Below are 16384 nucleotides of genomic sequence, written 5' to 3' on the forward strand. Positions count from 1 at the left end.
AATAAAATAAAATTATATTTTCCTGAGCATTAAAATGAATGTACAAACAGTAGCTGAAATATGGATCTGGCTGTACTGTGTTTTCCAACTGTGTGACTGAAGAAATATTATCTGGTGAATCTGTCCTGTAAAGTAACTTGGCAGAAGTGGCATCCTGTAGGGCTAGTGTGCCGTGTGTGTATGTATACATATGTCTGTGTGTGTGGTGTATATCCTTGATGACACAATTATACACAAGTGATGCTGTTTGTTATACCTTGCAAGCACTATTTAAGAAAAAAAACCAACACCAATACTGTGTTCCTCTGCTATCTTTTTTCACTCATAAAGAGATGGCAAATATTGGAATGAATGAATGAAATCTTTGTGCAATATATGGTAGCTACAGACATGTCTGTTACTTCATCATGATTTCTTGGTGCTGTGAGAAAGCTTTGTCTCCTTGTCTCTGGTTCATATGCTCTTTCTCCAAATACTCATTTATAAGGTGTTGTCATTCATGGTGTTTCTGACATAGAGGTACAAAAATGGGTCAGATTTAGCCCTAAGTTGGGCAATGTTTAACACCCAAATAAGCTGGAGCTGAATTTCACAATCAGCTTTGGTGAAGTTTTGGTAAAGATCAGAGTTACAGCTGCTCACTGACTTCCTGCCTGGAAGTTGGTGTTGGAGTAACTTCCTCACCATTAAACAAGACCTGAAGTCTTTGCCGTGCTGTGATGGGGTATCAAGGGAAGAGGAGGGTACCAAGGCTGTTTGCTGCAAGTATGAGACTGAACCATCACTGTAACATAAGAGCTTTGCCACTGTTTGCTACAGATGAATAATTTTCCAGAATGTGTATTGCACACCACGTGCCAAGTATTTTCTGAAATACAGTTCTTTTATAAGCCTCTACTCCACGTCCAAATGTGATTTAATGAAGGTGAAACCAACTGATGCTTTATCGTGTATGTTAAATGCATGTGTGTGTTCTGGCACTTCAGGAGGAGGGCACAGAGGTGGACACTGTTCAGTGCTTGTTGTGTTATTCTCATCTATTATACTTCAGCTTATTCAGGAAAAAGCAGCAGGGAGCACTTCCTTGGGGATTTTTTTGTTACTTCTTTGGAAACTTGATGGAGTGTTTATTCCCCTTAAAAGAAAACTGTCTTAGGATGGTTCCCCTGTTTGACCACCCTCAGGATAACAAAGCTTTTCCTAATGTGCAGTTTGAGCCTCCTCTGGCACAGCTCTGTAGGAAGACTGCAGATTCCTCCTGAGTTGCACAGCTGTTGCAGTAAATTGAGTTGCTTTCTGAGTCTCTGTATTGCTAAATAAGAGTTTTGCAAAGCACGCTATGCCTGCTGAAAGAATACAGAAATTGTTTGCAAACATAACTTGGAGGTTAGGATTATATTCTTTTACTTTCCTGTTTTTGCTGTGATTGGTTTTGGTGCCCAAGGAACAGAAGTTGAGCTGTTAAGCAACATTTTGACCCTTCCCTCCTTCTCACTAGGAAGATGAAATTGCTGCACCGCAACAGAGAAAAAGCAAGATAGGCAGCGGATTTGCAGCAGCAAGAGAGAAGCAGAAGGCAAACAGGTGCCTCCACGTGCCAGGTATGTTTTGTAATGGCAGGTTCAGCCTGTGAGAGGATGAGGGTCTGGAGGGCAGGAGGGGATGCTGCTGCTTTGTCTTTCCTTGTAAGCCTGGCTGTGTGTAGGGCCAGGATCAAAGTGATGTGTGGCCAGCTGAGTGCCAAGCTGGGAGAAATGGTTACTGGATTTATTGCTAACTTGTGTAATCTGTACCATAATCCAGGTCTGAATAATAGTTCTGCTTCAGTACAGGCTTAAATCTGAGGCATGAGAAGAGAGATGTGTAGCAGGCAAGAAAGGAGCCAAGAATCTAGGCTGAGATGATGACAAGAGAGAAAGGGGCAAGATGGGAGAAGGCACTGCTGCCTTTTAGCCTCTTGCTACCAGTTGGTGTTGTTACTGGATGCAGGACAGCAGTGGGTTGGGAAGAGGTGTGGAGATGGCACAGCAGTAGGTAAATGCTCCTTTAAAAAGTAAAAGGCAAACAGAGCTATTAGCTATTCAGCACAGATGGCAAATAATTGTGTGTGGTGTTTCTTATTAATTGGTCTCTCACAAATAAGACTGAAAGGTCTTTGGGCAATCAGATGTGGAGCTCCATGTTTCCCGTGGGTCTTGTGCCACCTCCTAAAATGCAGCTCTGTTCCTCGCAGCAGGGCTGCTTTTGAAAGGGAAAGATTTTGCTTCTTTCTGGGATAAAACTTTAAACACGGGGCAGCAGCTGAGACAGGTTTATGCTAAAACTAATGGGCTTTATGTAATCCTCCTAACTGAAATGTCAGCTCGCATTTCTCAACTGACCTACAAAAGCAGGAGATGGTTTTTCTTTCCATTAAATGGGCTCTTCTGGTTGCAATTTTTCTGCAGTATTTATGGTTGATGTGAATGCTTCTCATGACACTGAAACTGGTAACAGTATTCCGAGGATTACTTGAATCCATTGCAGCATTTGCTGACCAGTTCTGAGAGCTCTGGCTGTGAGAATTACCAAATTTACAAAACGTTCTCTCACTTTGGGCAGTAGGGGAAAACTGTATGTTATAATCCAGTATTTTTGACTGTCTCAGAGTAAGGCGTGATGAACTGATGCCCAAGGTTTTCCATCGCAGTGCTGCAGCAGACTGTGCTCAGTGTCTTTTTGCTTTGACTCGGACTCCTGGTGTGGATGCTTTATAGAAAACGTCTACTGGCTTATGCAGCTTTGGCCATCATTTTCAAATGGACACAGTTTATTTCTTTGCTCTGGTCAGCCTCTAAATGAAGATGCTCTTTCTCGGTCAGTCTCCTATTATAGAGGAATTTATTTGCTTCCTTTACAATACAAAGGAGTTGATGTGCTTCTCTCCCTGTTTATTCCGTTTTAGCAAAGCCTCAGGAAACACTTTGTAACAAATTTGACCACTTTTACTTTGTTAGTTTTTTATGCATGCTGCCACTTAATTTTTTCCTGGCAGGTAGTGTGCTAATCCAGCTGGGAGACTGGTATTTGAGTTGGCAGCTGGTCTCATGAGCAGGCTTTTCATGCAGTTGGATTTTCATGGAAAATTGATTCTGTAAACCTGCCATTATTCTGGGCAAAGTAAGGACACGAGCTTGCAGGGAGCAGAAGCCCTTTACCCATTCTTAGGCCTTCTATAATCTGGAGGTTCTGCCCCATTTATCATCACTGCCGTGATACAACCAAGCAGAGCTGTATTTGCAGCATTTCCTTAGGCATGGGTTTAGTGTGTTCTGAATGAATACAAACAGCCACTGGGGACAGCTTCCATCTGAGCAGACAGAAGATTTATTCAGTGCAACTGGGTGACTTGGCTAAAACTGGAGCGAACTCTTAGTGCAGCCAGTGCTGGGGGACGCTTCCCATTTCATAAGTATTTTAATATCACCTTATTTTTGCAGTTAAAGGAAGATAGATGTATCCTTGCCATCCCTGAAATGAACTGCCCCTGGGTTATCCTGTCAAGCAGAACAATGAGGTTTGCGATTACTGCAGAAAAGAGCTCTGTTGTCCCTCAGAGGCTCCTTGCTGTGGCTGCGGTGGCCGTTAGGATGCCATGGAGGTGCTCTGCACTGCGTAAGGAATTCCACACCCCTCCCAGGGAGCTTCACAGAATGGAAAACTCACGGCATGGTCAGAAGGTTCCTTCTCTGGAAACGTCGTTAATATCGGCAGCACAATGTGAAGCACTGCATCTGAGCCTGGAAGACTGGATTCTCAGGCCTGTCTAGATAAGGAAAATTCCTTGCAGTAGAGCAAGGTTCTCTTTTTGGTCTTCAGTGTTCGTTAGCCTTCCCTTTGCAAACTCTTCCTTTACCCATGAAATAACACTGCTTTATTTCTTTTTTTCTGGTACAGATGCTCTTTCCTCCTCTTAATGTCAAAACCAAACTCGGTTCTGTGGATTTGTAGCCGTTTGGTTTTCTCAAGGCTGTTTGTTTTTAATTTACTTTTCCATTATGCTTTTCAGTCTTTGAGCGTCGTTTTCACCCCCGTCCAGGTTTTCATAGTATGCCTAGAGCTTTTTCCTCTGTTCCCTTCCCTGTACTGCTTCGGTATTGCAGTGCAGAAGTATCTCTTTCAGACAGAGTTTCTAAAGCGCATCTTTTGGAAGCATGGCCAAAACTCCACATTTTACAGACAGCATGAGACTGTGGGAGTGGAGAGAGCTTGTCTAAAGTCAAGAAAATAATCCATCACTCCTTTGATTTTCTTCCCACTAGTCTGTTCTGTTCCCATGTTTTGAGGAAGATGGGTTCATCCACAAATGGATTACAACTGATGAACATAGCCTAGCAAAGGGCAACAAGAGACATACCCCCAGAACCCAGGGAAGTGATTCTTATTCCTTCATGGACATATGCTATTATCTGTACATCAAGAAAAAATTCTCCTTCATTTCCTTCTTGAAGTCCTGATCACTGCCTGGCCAGGCGTGGGATGCTGAGCTCCTAGCTGGGGTCAGGACCACATCTCTTTGGTAACACGGGGTCAGGCCAGCAGAGGCAATTCTGTGAGCTGCAGCTTCAGATTGACACTTGAGCAAAGTATTCCATTTCCTTTGCCAGCTGGAGCAAGCCCTTGTTTTCAGCTCTTTTGCTATTCAGCAGACCATGGATTTTTCTAGGAATATCAGCTGATTGCAAGGGGCTGCACGATAGGAACAGGGTGAATATCTGGGGACTAGAAGGGCTTTCTCATTCTCCTCCTCCCTGGGGAGCGTTGCTTCCTGGTGCAGCAGTCACAGCTCTTTCTAGCGTGTGACCTACTGAAAAAGTACAACTTCTAACTGCCATTCCCACAGGAACCACGCAGGAATTTCTTTTTCCGAGTTGTGAGATGAAGGGATAAATATTTAAGTTCTTTTTAAAATAAGAGCTATACGAGGATTTGCTAATTCTTTTCACATGGGCCACCAAGGAGCCAATATGTGGTAAATCACATTCAGCTGTGTGCATTCCCCCTCCCCTGCCTGTGGCCTGGGTTTGGACCCGTGCCCTGGAGATGAAACACTGCAGCTCTCAGTCCAAGTCACCAGACATGATAAGGTCCTTCTTTCTGTCTTCCCCACCCCTGTGTAGGAGCTCTCTGTTTAGGATGGGGGAAGCTGGTGGGAGCAGTTTGTTCCAATGCTGAATAATATGCACTATCGCAGGAATTTAGATTGAAAAGAGCAAACTGAGACTGCGGTGCCTTAACAAGGGAAGCGTGGTGTGTTGTGCAAATTATCTGCTCCTTTATGTTCCCCAGGGTCTCCAGCTGACTGCTGTGGGTTTCGTGCAGCATTTGTTCCCTTCTGACAGCCATTTAGAAATAACTTTTTAGTGTGACATTCATTGCATGCAGAGATCTCAAGATAAGTCATCCGTGACTGCATAGAAAATCCCAGCTCTAAAAATGATATCCAGGTCCTTCTCACTGCTTCTGACAGCATGAAGATAAACCAAAGCCAGTTCTGCCCCTTGCCTTCCTCTCTTGTTCCCCATTACACCATATGGATTTCCTCAAACTGTAATGTGTTCCACTGCATTTAGACACTGTGCAGAAAATAAAGCCAGGAATGTTTTTTCTGACCAAATATAGTCAGGCTGACAGTTCTTGCCTGTAGTCCAAACCAAATATCCACATTTGAGGACCTGCGACTAGCGAAATTCAGGAGAACTCTGAAGTCACAGCAGTGCTTTTCCGCTCTTGAACAAAAGCAGTCGTTTCAGGGGTCAGGCTGCCTGATAAATCGCAGAGTATTTTCAGCTATTGGAAGAGCCAAAGGTAAAGCTGCAGTTTGGACTGCCCTTTGTGTGGAGCAGCAGTGGCTCCTAGGGAGCATCTGAAAGAGGCTTCAGAAACGGGACTCAAGAATGTACATCTATTCCAGTTCTAGCTCCTAACTTCTGGGGGAGATCCGAACTGAGGCATCTGCCTTTAAAAAATTCTGCTTCCTTTACAGTGAGACAAAGGAAATTCTTCGGTCCCTCAGGGTACTTGGTTGTGTGAGTTCTCAGTCTGGGTTTTAATCCCCAGGTGTGCCAGTCGTGTTCAGAAGCAGTAAGGCACTGACTGGGTGCTTGAGAGACCTGGCTTCACATTCCAGCTCTGCAAGATTCTGTGCTTGAACTCAGGGAAGTCCTCTTTCCTACACTGTGCTATGGTCTTAACCCATAAGATGCAGATAATAGCAGTATATAATAATAGCTGCATAATAATCTGCCCCCACTTCAAGGCAGATGTGAGGCAAAATGCTTGGACACTGGTGAGAGGAGAGGGCATATGGAACGGAACATAAGGTGAGATCACTTTCAAACAGCACTGACTCTTGCTAACCTTATGGAAGGCAGAGGCACTCACTGCGTGCTTCTGCAAGGGTCTGTCTGGGGTGCTGTAGCTGGGGTCCCCCAGATCAGCGTGATTCTGAAACATGTGTCTGTCTCAGCATCATAACCCCTCGTTAGGTAGCTCCCAGGTACATAAGGAATTTGCAGGAGTCAACTGCCAAGTTCCATGGATGGGGGAGTTGATGGCTGCTTTTATCTGAGTTTGTAAACTCCCTGACCAAAATTTCCTGACTGCAGAAAGCATGCCTGCTCTTGCACAGCATCTCATTTTTCATTCTGCTGCTGAGGACAGCCTCTGACAAATGACAGCTCCTCTACCATGAAGCATCCCTGATCAGGCATTCCACGGGTGTGATGCTGGCTTCTGGATTCCTTTCTCTGTCCCCCTCCCCCAATTTTTTCATTACATAAAGCTGACAACTGCAGATTTGTCCTCTGTTGATTATACAGTCAGTTAAAGAGGAGAGTTCATGGCCATCCCAGCTTGTTTCACTTTGCTGCTTTTCCTCTGCCAGCCCAACTTTCAGCTGCAGTAATCTGATACGGTTTGGCAGAGGCCGAGAGAATCTTTGGCACATTGGAAAGGAGCTTAATGTAAAGTCTGCTTGCTTTTTTTTTTTTTCTTCCCCCTTTTTTTTTTTTTTTTTTTTTTTGAGAGAGAGAGAGAGAGCGAGAGCTTTTTGAAACCAGTGATTCTGCACAGCTTTGGCAGTGATTGCAGGACTCCTCAGAAATGCTCCAGATGCATCTGTGAGCAAAAGGATTACCAATGCATTCTGCGAAGGGAATGTCTGAGTATCTGTCTCATCTCCTCTAGAAAGTGTTAAAGAACAACATGGATCAAATAGAACAACTTTCTGCTGACAGAAAGAAGAGCTTTCTCTCAGAGGACAATAAAAAGAGCAATGGCTATAGAACCGTTGTGGGATTCCTATGCATATTCCCCGTGGTGGCTTTGCTGGCTATTGCAGGAGATCCAGCTGGAGCTGCAGTTCAGGAAAGTCAGGTAGGGAAAGGATCTGATTCTCAGGACAGCTTGGGAGGGGGGTGGGGATATCAAATGTGTGTGCATGTGTTCGTTTTACAAGAGTGGTAAATTCAGGAAGCAATCTAATCAATATGTAAGTAACTGTCAAGGCAACCAGATACGTTTGTGTATGTTTGACTCCATTTTTGCAAGGGATCCTAAGGGGTACTGATTCATCTAAGTAAAATTGGATGTGCACACAGCTTGCAGAGATCAGAGCCACAGCTATCCTGAGTACCTCTGCTTTCCCAGCTTGCTGTGATGTGGCATGCATAGATTCTGCTTTCTGTGGCAGCTGAGATTCCTAGGAACTCCATATGCTGGGCTTGTGGTGTAAGATCTAAACTGGGAGTTAATGCTGGACTTACAGAGACTTAGATGGCTGTGACTTTCGTTAAGATATACTGGGACAGACTGGAATTCAGGTTGGAACTGGGATGCTTGGAAGCTGATCTTAATTTTCACTTTATCTTCATTTTAGCTTTCAATTTTATAAAAAGAAAAAATATTCTTTTAAATGCTTTCACCCCTTCCTGCTGTTTGTGTTTACGGTGATCCTGGCAAGCAGCATCCCTCGCTTGTATCACATATTCAGGGCTCTGTAAGTTGGTGCTAAGTCACAAAGTTACATTTCTGTTTAGTTTTGGAGGGGAACTGCATCAGAGAGAGAGAGAGAATTACATTTATTACAGTCAATGAAGTAAATTAATGGAGGCCTGACTGTACATGGTGAGTAGTTCAGAAGAGGGTTGCTGACTGTATCTGCCTGTGTGTGTCGGTGCTGTTGCAACTGTACAGCTCAGACGTGAGCAGAGGAGACTGGTTTCCTGTTGGAGTCTCCTGTTGGGATGCAGTCCCTCAGCCCTCTACCAGTCAGGACTGCAGTCATGGAGCACTTTGAGCAGCATCTGGCAGCTGTTGCTTCTTCTCCTTGCCATTGGTTTGCTGGGATGCTATTTTGCCTCTCAAAGCTTCAGCTGTTCCATCTGTGAAATGAAGACAACTTGCCTTCTGTAGAATATGCCGTGAGGCTGAGCTAACTCAGACTGGTGTTGCTTTTGTAACACTGCCACTGTACATCCTGCTTCGTGCTTGCCACGGTGCCTCTGGAGCAAAGATGAGCCAGAGATGGTCAGTGTTTTATTGCTGAAAGGGGGAAGCAAAATAGGTAAACTTCCAGAGGACCTTATTGGGTCCCATTCTTTTGCCTCTGCTACTCAGGACTAACAGACTGGTATAGTTTGAGTCAGGCGTGTCACCAAATGTGATGGCTTTAAACACACTCCAGGGTTTCCAGAGCTCCAGTTTACTTTGAAGGCATTTCAGATTCACAGTCCAGCTCCATAAAGTGCTCTCAGCACAAAGAGTTGCCTGTTTGACGCATTTATTCAGTATTTCATTTCTTCTGTGGTTAAGCTGGAGAGCAATAGCAAAGTGAAAAGGAAATGAGAGCTTTTCAGGAAGAGCTGCAGCTCTCGCTGTGGCCAGAAGCTGCCGAGCTCTCATTTCTGCTCTGCCTGCGCTGCGCTCCAGGAGGAGAGGAGTGGCAGCAGTGCCCCATGCTGGAGTTATGCAACAGCTCCAGGGAACCCGCAGGCTGATCTCTGATCCAGCACTCAGCAATGCCCCAGGAGCTGCTCACAGTACTGCCCTGCTTTTGCTCCGTCTTGATTTTGTTCGGCACACTCGGAGCAGGCATGCTTTGCAAAGTCTTCTGTCCTGGACGTCTCTCAGGGAGTACTGGTTGTGCTCCCCTGCCCCCAAATGCCCCATATTGGTTGGTTTGACTGCTACGTTCTTCAGTCCTGCACTCTCCCCCACCTTTTTCAACCTCTTCTTTTTCTTTTAAGGAAGATACCACATCACCTGGCCTCCGTGAAGTGAGTGCCTCTGCTTTGCACAGCCCAGCCTTTCCACCTCGGCCTCCAGCACGGAGAAAACGATACACGATCACACCTGGACACTTGAAATGGGACCACTTCAACCTGACCTACAAGTATGGACTTGCATTGATGTTTTTTTTTGTTTTGTTGAGGGCATGGATATCAATCATGATATTGCCAATCCTTTTGTCAGTGACTGGGTAGCTCCTAAAACCATTTTACAGCGGGTGGTAGTCTAATAAAGCCTAGAGAGCATCAGATGATGTTGGGGCAGGGACAGCATTTCCCTGATGTTATTCTGTGTTGTTACAGAATCCTGTCCTTCCCAAGAAACCTCATAAATGCCAGGGACACACGCAGGGGACTGGCAGCTGCGTTCCGAATGTGGAGTGAAGTTTCACCATTCAGCTTCAGAGAAGTGCCACGCCACGTACCCAGTGATCTGAAAATAGGTGAGGCTGTACGGCCTGCTGCACTGCAGGACTGCTGTGTGTGCTTGCTGGCTCCCTTCTGCTGGGTGGCTCAAGTACTGTCTTTTCTCCTCCTCTTCCTTTTGCCCTCCCCCATGACTGTACAGTAGTTACCTCCTGACTTTCTCAAGCCTAGAAATATGTTAGTGCTGAGGTCTTATCTGCTCATTCTCAAACCCAGATGTAAATTCTTCCTGGGATTTATGGCCTGTGTGCAATAATTATTTCTTGTGCAGATGGCCACAATATTGAAATAACGAGCAGACTTTCCATTGTTTCGCAATTTGCTCTTCAGTCTGCTACTTTCAAGCACATGATGTGCCGTCAGGGCCTGTCCTGCGGCCACTTGTGAGCTCCAGGTGGCCCCATTCCAGTGGCTGCAGTGTGAAGCTGTTGTGATGCTACAAGGACAGCAAGCAGCTGCAATTCTGTTGCTCTCCATTTATTTGTGTTTAAAATTGAGTGATTGCATTCTGGGGTTATCATCTCACTGTCCGATGATTATGCTCTGAGGTTATCATCTCAGGGTCCAACTTCACTCAAACAACACCCCAAAGTTTCCTTGTGATGTTGCAAGAAGTGCTCAGTGTTCCTTTCTGCGAAGTAGATTAGTTTGTGTGCATTGAAGACAGCTCCAAATCTGAGGTCTTTGCAGAGTTGGCTCCAGTTTGCATCACAACCCTTGTTCCATACAATTGCTTTGCACTGATTTTTCCTGTTGTGTGTGTAACTTGGAAAACATTTGGGATACAGCAAGAGATGTGTTAGTAAACCACAAGTTTACAGATGTCTGTCTTGCTAGATAGACTAAATCTGCTTCTCTTTTTGCAGGCTTCTACTCCATCAATCACACAGACTGTCTGGAGTCTCTCATTCACCACTGCTTTGATGGAACAACAGGGGAACTTGCCCATGCCTTCTTCCCACCCAATGGGGAAATCCACTTTGATGACCATGAGTACTGGATATTAGGAAATACTCGGTTCAGCTGGAAGAAAGGTAAGACACGTCTCAGAGGGAACAGTAATAACGCCAGCAGCATTTACATCTTAGTCCCACGTGCCAGTTCTACCACAGATTCTTTCTTCATGGCAGCGTAACTCCATTCATTTACATGGAGATAGTTATGCAGTTGATTTGCATACAGTTCAGCCACCTCTGTAAAGCAGCAATAGCACTTCTGCCTTCAAAAGGCAGGCGAGTGTGAGGCTGACTGTTAGTGCTTGTTAATAATGACTGCTTCTCTTCCCAAAGCTGACCTAGCTCAGCTATTGGCTTAAAGAAATTTGGAAACGAAGTAGAACGAAAGTACTGTTCTTCCAAGTCACGTCAGTGAGGTTCAGCAGGAGTCTGCAAGAGCCAAAAAAAATCCACCAAGGATTCCTATTTAATGTACTGATAAATTAAGCACGTATGCAAGCCACCCCCTTCAGATGCTTTCTTCCCATACGCAGTTGGATTTAACAGAGGCATTGCGCAGTATTCCTATGGCCTATAGTTGTGTAAGATATCAGGGTAGGTGTCAGTAACAGCTCCTCTTGTGAGTCATCCTTCAGTTAAAACCCAGCTCTGCTGGATGCAGGCTTCAGGGCGCTGCTGACAAATGTCAGTTCAACCCTGTAAGCAAAAGTCAATCAGAGGCTTTTTCAGACTGGAGCATTCTAGCTAGCAATCTCACTCCCTGTCGTTTCCAGTCCCAGCTCAGGGCTGTGGGAACAAAGCAGCAGCAAGCTGCCCAGAGCGGGCATATTGCTCCATATTTCAATCACTGGTCTTTTGGAGCAGTGTTCCGAGTCTGGCAAGAGCTGCTGTTTGGAATTAGAAGCACAGATAAATAATTTCTTGACCGTTTACACCCAAATAGTTACAGGGAAGTTAAAACTGGCAACCTTTGATAAGACCACACCTTCCAAGTGCTAAAATTCTTCTTCTGGCTTTACACTGGGATTAACAAATGTACTTCACTGCAGTTAGCTTTTTTCCATTTTTCTTCCAGGTGTTTGGCTTACAGATCTGGTGCACGTAGCAGCTCACGAAATAGGGCATGCCTTAGGACTCATGCACTCCCAAAACCCAAATGCTCTCATGCACATCAATGCTACTTTGACTGGGAAAAAGACCATCTCTCAAGATGAAGTCTGGGGAATTCACAGACTTTACGGTAAGGAAATGAGGGCTGTGCTCTGGGCTCCTCTTGCTAAGGAACATTTGCCTGAAGTGCCAGTCAAATCCCATGGAGCTCTTTGTTAGGTACTCAGCATTTGCTGAGATGAGAGCTTGATGCCAGTGAGCCACACTCAGGAGGAGTCTTATTCCTTTCTATGCAGGATATAAAGGTGCTCCTGCATGGAAGTAGCACAGTATGTAGCTCCCTGTTCTTCTAGTAATGGCATCCTATTATACTTCCAGTCCTAGGTTCCTTCTCGTCTCCGCACTACCATTTATGTTGAACAATCTGAACTGGGTGAAATGTCAGTTTGTTTCTCAGAGGATTGTCTCCTTCTGTTTCAGGATGCAAGGACAGACTGTTTATGTGCCCCCTGTGGGCCCGAAAAGGTTTCTGTGAGAAACGAGAGAAGCTGATGAAAAAGCACTGTCCGTTCACCTGTGACTTCTGCTACGGTACCCAACTTTTCTTCTGGGATGTTGGTGGGTCTTGCAGGAGGGAGGAGGTAAAGCTAAGCAGCCTTTGCTGCAGGGATAGGCAGGATCTTAACTCTACACTAGAGACCAGAGGCTGCAAGTGACTGGCTGCACCCAGTTCTAAGGAGAAGTGTAGCACAGGTATCCTCCTATACATCTCAGCCAAATCAAAGGCCTGGCAGTACAGTAGCTAATGCAGTGATGGGACAAGAACTAGCCAAATGAAATCTCAGGCACAGCTGGACTCGAGCTGCTCCAAGAAAAGGAGGGATACAGCATGTTAAACACCTTACCTAGCCTCAGTTTTATGAATTCAGGTAAGGGACTGATGCATTATCACCTCAGATTACTGCAGCTGTGGAATTAAGCTTCAGATAAATGCCTGCTGTCCTGATGCACCATGTAACTAGTACTTCCCTCTCCAGAACAGAGGTATTTTTACAAAAATTTGCAGCTACAAGTACATGTATTGCAGGAGAATGTTCATAAACTGAACTAACTGTTCCTCCATGCACATGAAGTGTGTTCATATGCAAATAGAACAGTGTTAAATGTGCATCCCAGAGCTGTTCAATTAGAGTCATTTTTTAACAAATAACCTTAAGATTACTTAGATTATAACATAATTCTGTGGAAGTGTTTTGGGATGACTCAAGCTTGATAATGAGATATGTTAACTATTGCACTTTCTTTTTCGGGTGGACAGAATTCCCATTTCCAACAGTTCCTCCTACTCTGCCACCTCCAAGGACAAAAACCAAGACTGTTTCTGAAGGCAGGAATGTCACCTTCCGCTGTGGACAGAAGATCATCCATAAAAAAGGCAAAGTTTAGTAAGTGCTCTGTCATTTATTCTAGTCTTTTAGAATACTCTGCAGCATAAATACCCCAAAGGAGAAAGAATAAGGAAGTATGGCAAAACAAGTACATGAGAGTGCAGTTCAGCTTTTGGAACATGTGGCTGTCTTTGATTTGGCACTCTTGAGTAGAAGGAGGGGTGGCAGACTAACTGTGGGAAGGGAATGTGCAAATACTGTTTATAACACTGTGAAGCATTTATTTCAGAAGCAGATCTATCAGATGTAAGCTCAGCAGAAGAAAGATAAAATCCAATACACATATATAGCATAAGGATAATTCTTACCTCTGTCAAAGTCCCTTGGCTGTACTCTGCAAAAAAACTACTGTCTTTACTAAGAATTAACTATTAATTGAATGGATAAAGTTATGAGCATGTTACTTCTAGATGCATCTAAACTTGAGAGAAATATGTCCAAGTCCAGGGGTTAGTTTAGACTCAGGAACCAAATTCTTACTTGTTTTCAGCAAGATTCAGGATAGTACACCATGTTATTACTGCCACCATCCAGGTGAAATCAATGACAGTGAGGTTAAATCTTACTGTGCAAGTCCGTCTGTGCTGCAGTGCCTGTCTCAAGCACAGCTTAACAGCAAAGAGAAGGACAATGCACATGCTGCATGTACTGAATATTTTATAGTTTAATTTCTATTATTTTTCTTACGACAGCTGGTATAAAGATAAGGAGCTTCTGGAATACTCATATCCAGGTTACTTATCCTTAAATGAGGATCACATGAGCATCATTGCAAATGCAATTAATGAAGGAACTTACACTTGTATAGTAAAGAAAAAAGAAAGAATCTTGACCACTTATTCCTGGAGGATCAGACTGAGACATTAACAAGGGCTCTGGCATGAGAACTTCTCTATTTCAAATTCACAATCTGGCTCAAGCATTTTGTATTTAAACGCCAGTAGTGCAAATGAACTCCTAAATCAGCTGCTTCAATACCTCGAGCAAGAGAGACTCTGGGACTTTGTTACTGGATAAAACAACTCTTCCAAATTAGTTTTAAAGGTAAAGAATTCATCAAGTATGTGTTGTACAGAGAATTAAAAAAGAAATTTAAAAAAAAATCAAGTGTAAGATTTTGCAGTTAACCTGGATCAGTGGACTGCTGAAAAACGAGAACATAACCCTTCAGCAAACACATGGATGAACAGACTGATGGCTCAGCTATGTTGCAATGGAATCAGAGGTATTGTGGAAAGAGAATGACCAGTAAATGCGCTGTAAGTGGTTTTTTATCTTTTTTATATCACGACATGTAGGTCTATAAGAACGTTAAAAAAAGAATTACTTTTTCTTCTAGTGGGCAGAAGGAAAATAGAGGGTCACAACAAACCCAAATTACTCCATTTCACACTTTGACACACTCAGTTCAGCTATGCACAGAATATTTCCCTTCCACCCCCCAACTACTTTCCTGTGGTGTGTATTTATTGTCTGTGTAATCTTAGCCCAGCATACCATCTACTTCCATCTGCAGCTCCTCATAACTCATCCTTTTGGTGTCTGATCAATAAGCATCTTGACCCCTTCAACAGAGGTAAGATCATTTCCATCATCACACCCAGTCATTAACAGTGAGGTGGATGCGCCACATCCAGAAGAGAAGCAGCATTTGTTTCCTGGTGCCCAGCGCACTCAAACATCTATCAGTTGGGAATTCAGATGTGCAGTTACAAACCCTGACAGTCATTGTATTTAAAGGGTACCTGAAAGATCCTTATCCAGTATTAAGGCAGCCTACATCATTCTCTGCTTAGGTTCGTCCATTTTTAGTTGCTGTCTTAATCTCTTCAAACACGTTTCTTCCTACCTTAAGCATCTCATGTATTGCAGAATAGGTCAGCATTCTAGGAAGAGCTCTGTACCAGGACAGCAAAAGCACAAGGGAAAAGTAAGAAACTAATAAGAACAGTTTGGTACAATTGCAATAACAGTAATTTTACTGGCAGATATCTAGCATGAACTTAGCACATCTCCATTTAACAGAGCAGTGCAACACCACATGGATCCAAGCATCTTAAAACAGCTCTGTCTATTGGATTTGGAGAAACGAAACAAGAACAGTGAGCTGATCAGCACAGCCTTCAACAGCTCTCACAAGGGGATGTCAGCACTTCAACTGCAAGGATGCTTAATCCTAGGGCAGATCCAAAGTTCTTCATTTCACAACTTAACAGTTTTGTACACATACCATTTATGATAACTGACTTTTGTGCTGTTTCTCCCAATCCCGTTTACCTCCACCTGCCCTGTGCTTCTGGCAGGCACTGTCCTTGCTGGAGTTGCAGTTAAGGACCTGCTTTGCCCCACGAATGTCCTATAAGAAGTCACCTTCCAAAACTCAGCTGACCTCAAGGCCAGTGGAAAAAGAAACCAAGGAAAAAAGTCGCAGTTTAAGACAGCAGGCCATGAGACAGCTCTGCACTGCACCCAGTGTTCCATGACACAGATGGCATGGCCCAGCACTGCTGTGCACATCTGTTCTGGCTGCAATTTCAAGCCAACAACATCTTCAAGGAACTCAGGAAAAAAAAAGGAGGAATTTCTGTGAAGAAGCCAACCAAAAAAAACCTCTCTCCATCTCCTGCCCAGGACCACGGCATGACAGCTTCCATTTGCTGGAAATTAGTATGGAAAGCACCTGACAGATATGGTGATACCCTCAAGGTAAGCAACAAAACTCACTTTCTCTTGGCATACACTTTCATTTTATAAAAGTAAAAATTGCAGTAAGCCAACAACAAAATAAATCCCTAACCTACAACAAGGCTGTGATTACCACACACTTATGCACTGGAACCTCCATGTTTTTTAAAAGATGAATCTTTGCAGATTTTCCCTGGTTGAAATCAGTTATTTAAGATGACACAATTTCATAGTAATTGAGTTCCATAGCTCTGTTCCTGGTGAAACAGTCCTGGAAATGTTTTCACTTTACTTGCCTTTGCATAACTTGTTTGATTAAAAGCAAATAACTCCTATTAGAGTCAGAGGTCCAGATTTGTTAGCCCAGGTTGGAACAAATGCTTTCCAACAGGCAATGATGCACCTGTTCCAGTAAATATCTATCATTACT

At 43.9% G+C, this 16384-nt stretch overlaps 1 protein-coding gene across 1 annotated transcript; it reads left to right on the forward strand.

Moving 5' to 3' along the window:
• Nucleotides 1–7245: 7245 nt before the first annotated feature.
• Nucleotides 7246–14136, forward strand: MMP23B (matrix metallopeptidase 23B; the record flags this gene model as incomplete). Its single annotated transcript, XM_079545428.1, has 8 exons — nt 7246–7416; nt 9288–9433; nt 9633–9772; nt 10622–10789; nt 11787–11951; nt 12302–12412; nt 13140–13266; nt 13962–14136. 8 exons carry the CDS (start codon nt 7246–7248, stop codon nt 14134–14136), a joined length of 1203 nt encoding a protein of 400 aa, XP_079401554.1.
• Nucleotides 14137–16384: the final 2248 nt, after the last annotated feature.

The sequence above is a fragment of the Tetrao urogallus genome (genome assembly GCF_951394365.1).
Source record: "Tetrao urogallus genome assembly, chromosome: 21".
In the NCBI taxonomy this organism is placed as follows: Eukaryota; Metazoa; Chordata; class Aves; order Galliformes; family Phasianidae; genus Tetrao; species Tetrao urogallus.